At 42.7% G+C, this 2,164-nt stretch overlaps 1 protein-coding gene across 1 annotated transcript; it reads right to left on the bottom strand.

Annotated features, from left to right (window-relative positions):
• Positions 1 to 87: 87 nt before the first annotated feature.
• Positions 88 to 1,775, bottom strand: LOC107092915. The gene is made up of 5 exons (XM_015387633.1): positions 1,766 to 1,775; positions 1,567 to 1,658; positions 1,292 to 1,468; positions 537 to 1,259; positions 88 to 347 (listed from the first exon to the last, which is right to left on the bottom strand). The coding sequence occupies exons 1-5, from the start codon at positions 1,773 to 1,775 to the stop codon at positions 144 to 146; spliced, it is 1,206 nt and encodes a 401-aa protein (XP_015243119.1). The 3' UTR covers positions 88 to 143.
• Between the last annotated feature and the right edge of the window lie 389 nt (positions 1,776 to 2,164).

Genomic DNA, 2,164 nt, shown 5'->3' with positions numbered 1-2,164 from the left:
TTGCATATTTCAACCAATTTCTTTGGCTATAATGCTCACTCAACTAAAATTATTAATTACATCTACTACTCTATGTTTAGAATAATGAGTGGTGGTCCATTAATTACATACAGTCTTTCTGTACAATCATAAGGGTGAACCAGCTAATTAATACAAAAGTGTTGATTATTTCTTACCTGAACTATGGCTTCAGGAAGGCCCGTTGCCACAGTCAGACTGTCTTTCACCTCCAGGATATTTGACATCAGTGTCTCGAGAGTAGGCAGGAGAATGCCAAAGTAACAGTTCTCCTCTCCTTGCAGGATGTCCAGAGCAACTGTGAGTGGCTTCATTGTGACACAATAATCCTTCAAAAAAAGAAGTTCAAGTCACTGATAGACTTCAGCTGTAAACGATCAGCGATGGCACTCAAGTCAGTCATAGGAATTTCCACAATTCTGGCAACAGCTTCATAAAATGAATTCCACCTTGTGGTGCATGGCACAAGCAGCTTTTTAGTGACCACGTCGCTCACGACCTCTGCAGCCAGAGTGGACCTGTTTGCCTTGTTCCACAGTGACCGAGCTTTTGTACAGTGCCTTAGTACCAGGGTTTGAAACAAACCACTTCTCTACGTCACTATATGAAATTAGGTTAAGCGTGTGAGATGCACACCGCTGGTGTGGAGGTAAAACAATCCCTTCCTCTGCTGCGGTGTTGAGAACTTCTGCAACATCGGTAAAGGTAACATCATCATCATGATCTTCATCATCGTCGTCAGAGAACGATTCCAGTTGATACATAGCAAAAGCCTTCACAAAATTAGAGCCGTTATCTGTAACGGTGGAAGTAACTTTTGTTGACACTCCAAACAAAGAGTGAATGTGATCAATCTCACCAGCAATCAGATCATAGGTGTGCCTACCCTTTATCCGTTTGCAGGCTAACGCAGCTTTCTGACGTTGTAAAGTGGTGGGGTTTATCCAGTGAGAGGTTATTCCCATGAAGCTCCTGTTGTGGGCAGACCAGATGTCTGCAGTAGTGGAGATGTATTTCAGTCCCTCAAAAGTTTTCTTTAGCTCACTTTCCATTTTTGTATATTCCCTCTCCAGGAACTTAGAGAATGTTTTCCATCCCATCTGCTGTGTCGCGCCCGTTATCATACTAACTAGTCGCCTGAAGGCGGGTGACTCCACTGTAGAAATAGCCTGCATGTCTTCGACATCATATCTTGCAATGGCTTTATCAACTTTATCCTGGCTAACAGTGCCACGGTTGAAATCCAGCCGCTGCTGCTTACTGTAGGTCGTGGAGGAGGTGAAGTGGCATCGGATAGTGAGCCTGTTTGTGTGCCGGTAGCTTCTAGCTTCATCGCAGCATGTTGCTTTTGTAGGTGTTTTAACAGATTAGAGTTGCTGTTCTGGGCTGTAGATAGAATCTTTGATCCAAGGCACAAATTATATTTAACCAAAATGTTCCTTTCTTTTTTCTAGACAAAAGTAAAGTAATGAGAATATCTCCAAGTGAAGAAACTCGACTTGGGCTCTGCAGCAGCTGCCATGATGACTAGTGTTGGTAAACACAAACCGCCCTCAGCAGGTTTCCGTCCTGTCTCCCTCTCTCTAACACAGGAAGACAATACTTTACTGCAGCTTTTAAGTCTCTAGCTGATCCCGAGACTATAAAATAACGCAGTAACACATCATGTAGTAATGTTAACGGAGTTCCTGAATTTAAAAACTAACGCGTTAGCGTACTAGTTAATGAAAAAAAATACTGCCGTTACAGTAACGCATTAGTCCCAACACTGCTGGTCAGAGCACTCATTACTTCTCTGAACTTCTCCGCTGCCACAAACCAGTGGCGGCTGGCCAATAGAGGGAGCTAGGGCACCACCCCACCCACTGGATGACCTTGAATAAAACATAAAAAAAAATCTAATAAAAATGAAATTATAATTAAAAATATTATTAAAATTTTTATTAATGAGTAAATCATTGTCGCATTGGTGATGTATTTACACCCTGGGGTGCAAAAATCTTTGGCCATTGACTCTTGTTAAAAGTTGTACATGCGCAGTAGCTCCTCTGCAGTACAGAAATATAGGAGAGCTCGGGACGCAGGAGAGCTGCACCCAGGCACAGTGTGGCCGATTGACAGGTCAAATTGCAAAAGTGAAGTCTCA

The sequence above is a fragment of the Cyprinodon variegatus genome, unplaced genomic scaffold (assembly GCF_000732505.1).
Source record: "Cyprinodon variegatus isolate N-32 unplaced genomic scaffold, C_variegatus-1.0 Scaffold400, whole genome shotgun sequence".
Lineage (NCBI taxonomy): Eukaryota > Metazoa > Chordata > Actinopteri > Cyprinodontiformes > Cyprinodontidae > Cyprinodon > Cyprinodon variegatus.
Note: the sequence above shows the minus strand (reverse complement) of the source record. Positions and strands in the feature narration are given on the sequence as shown.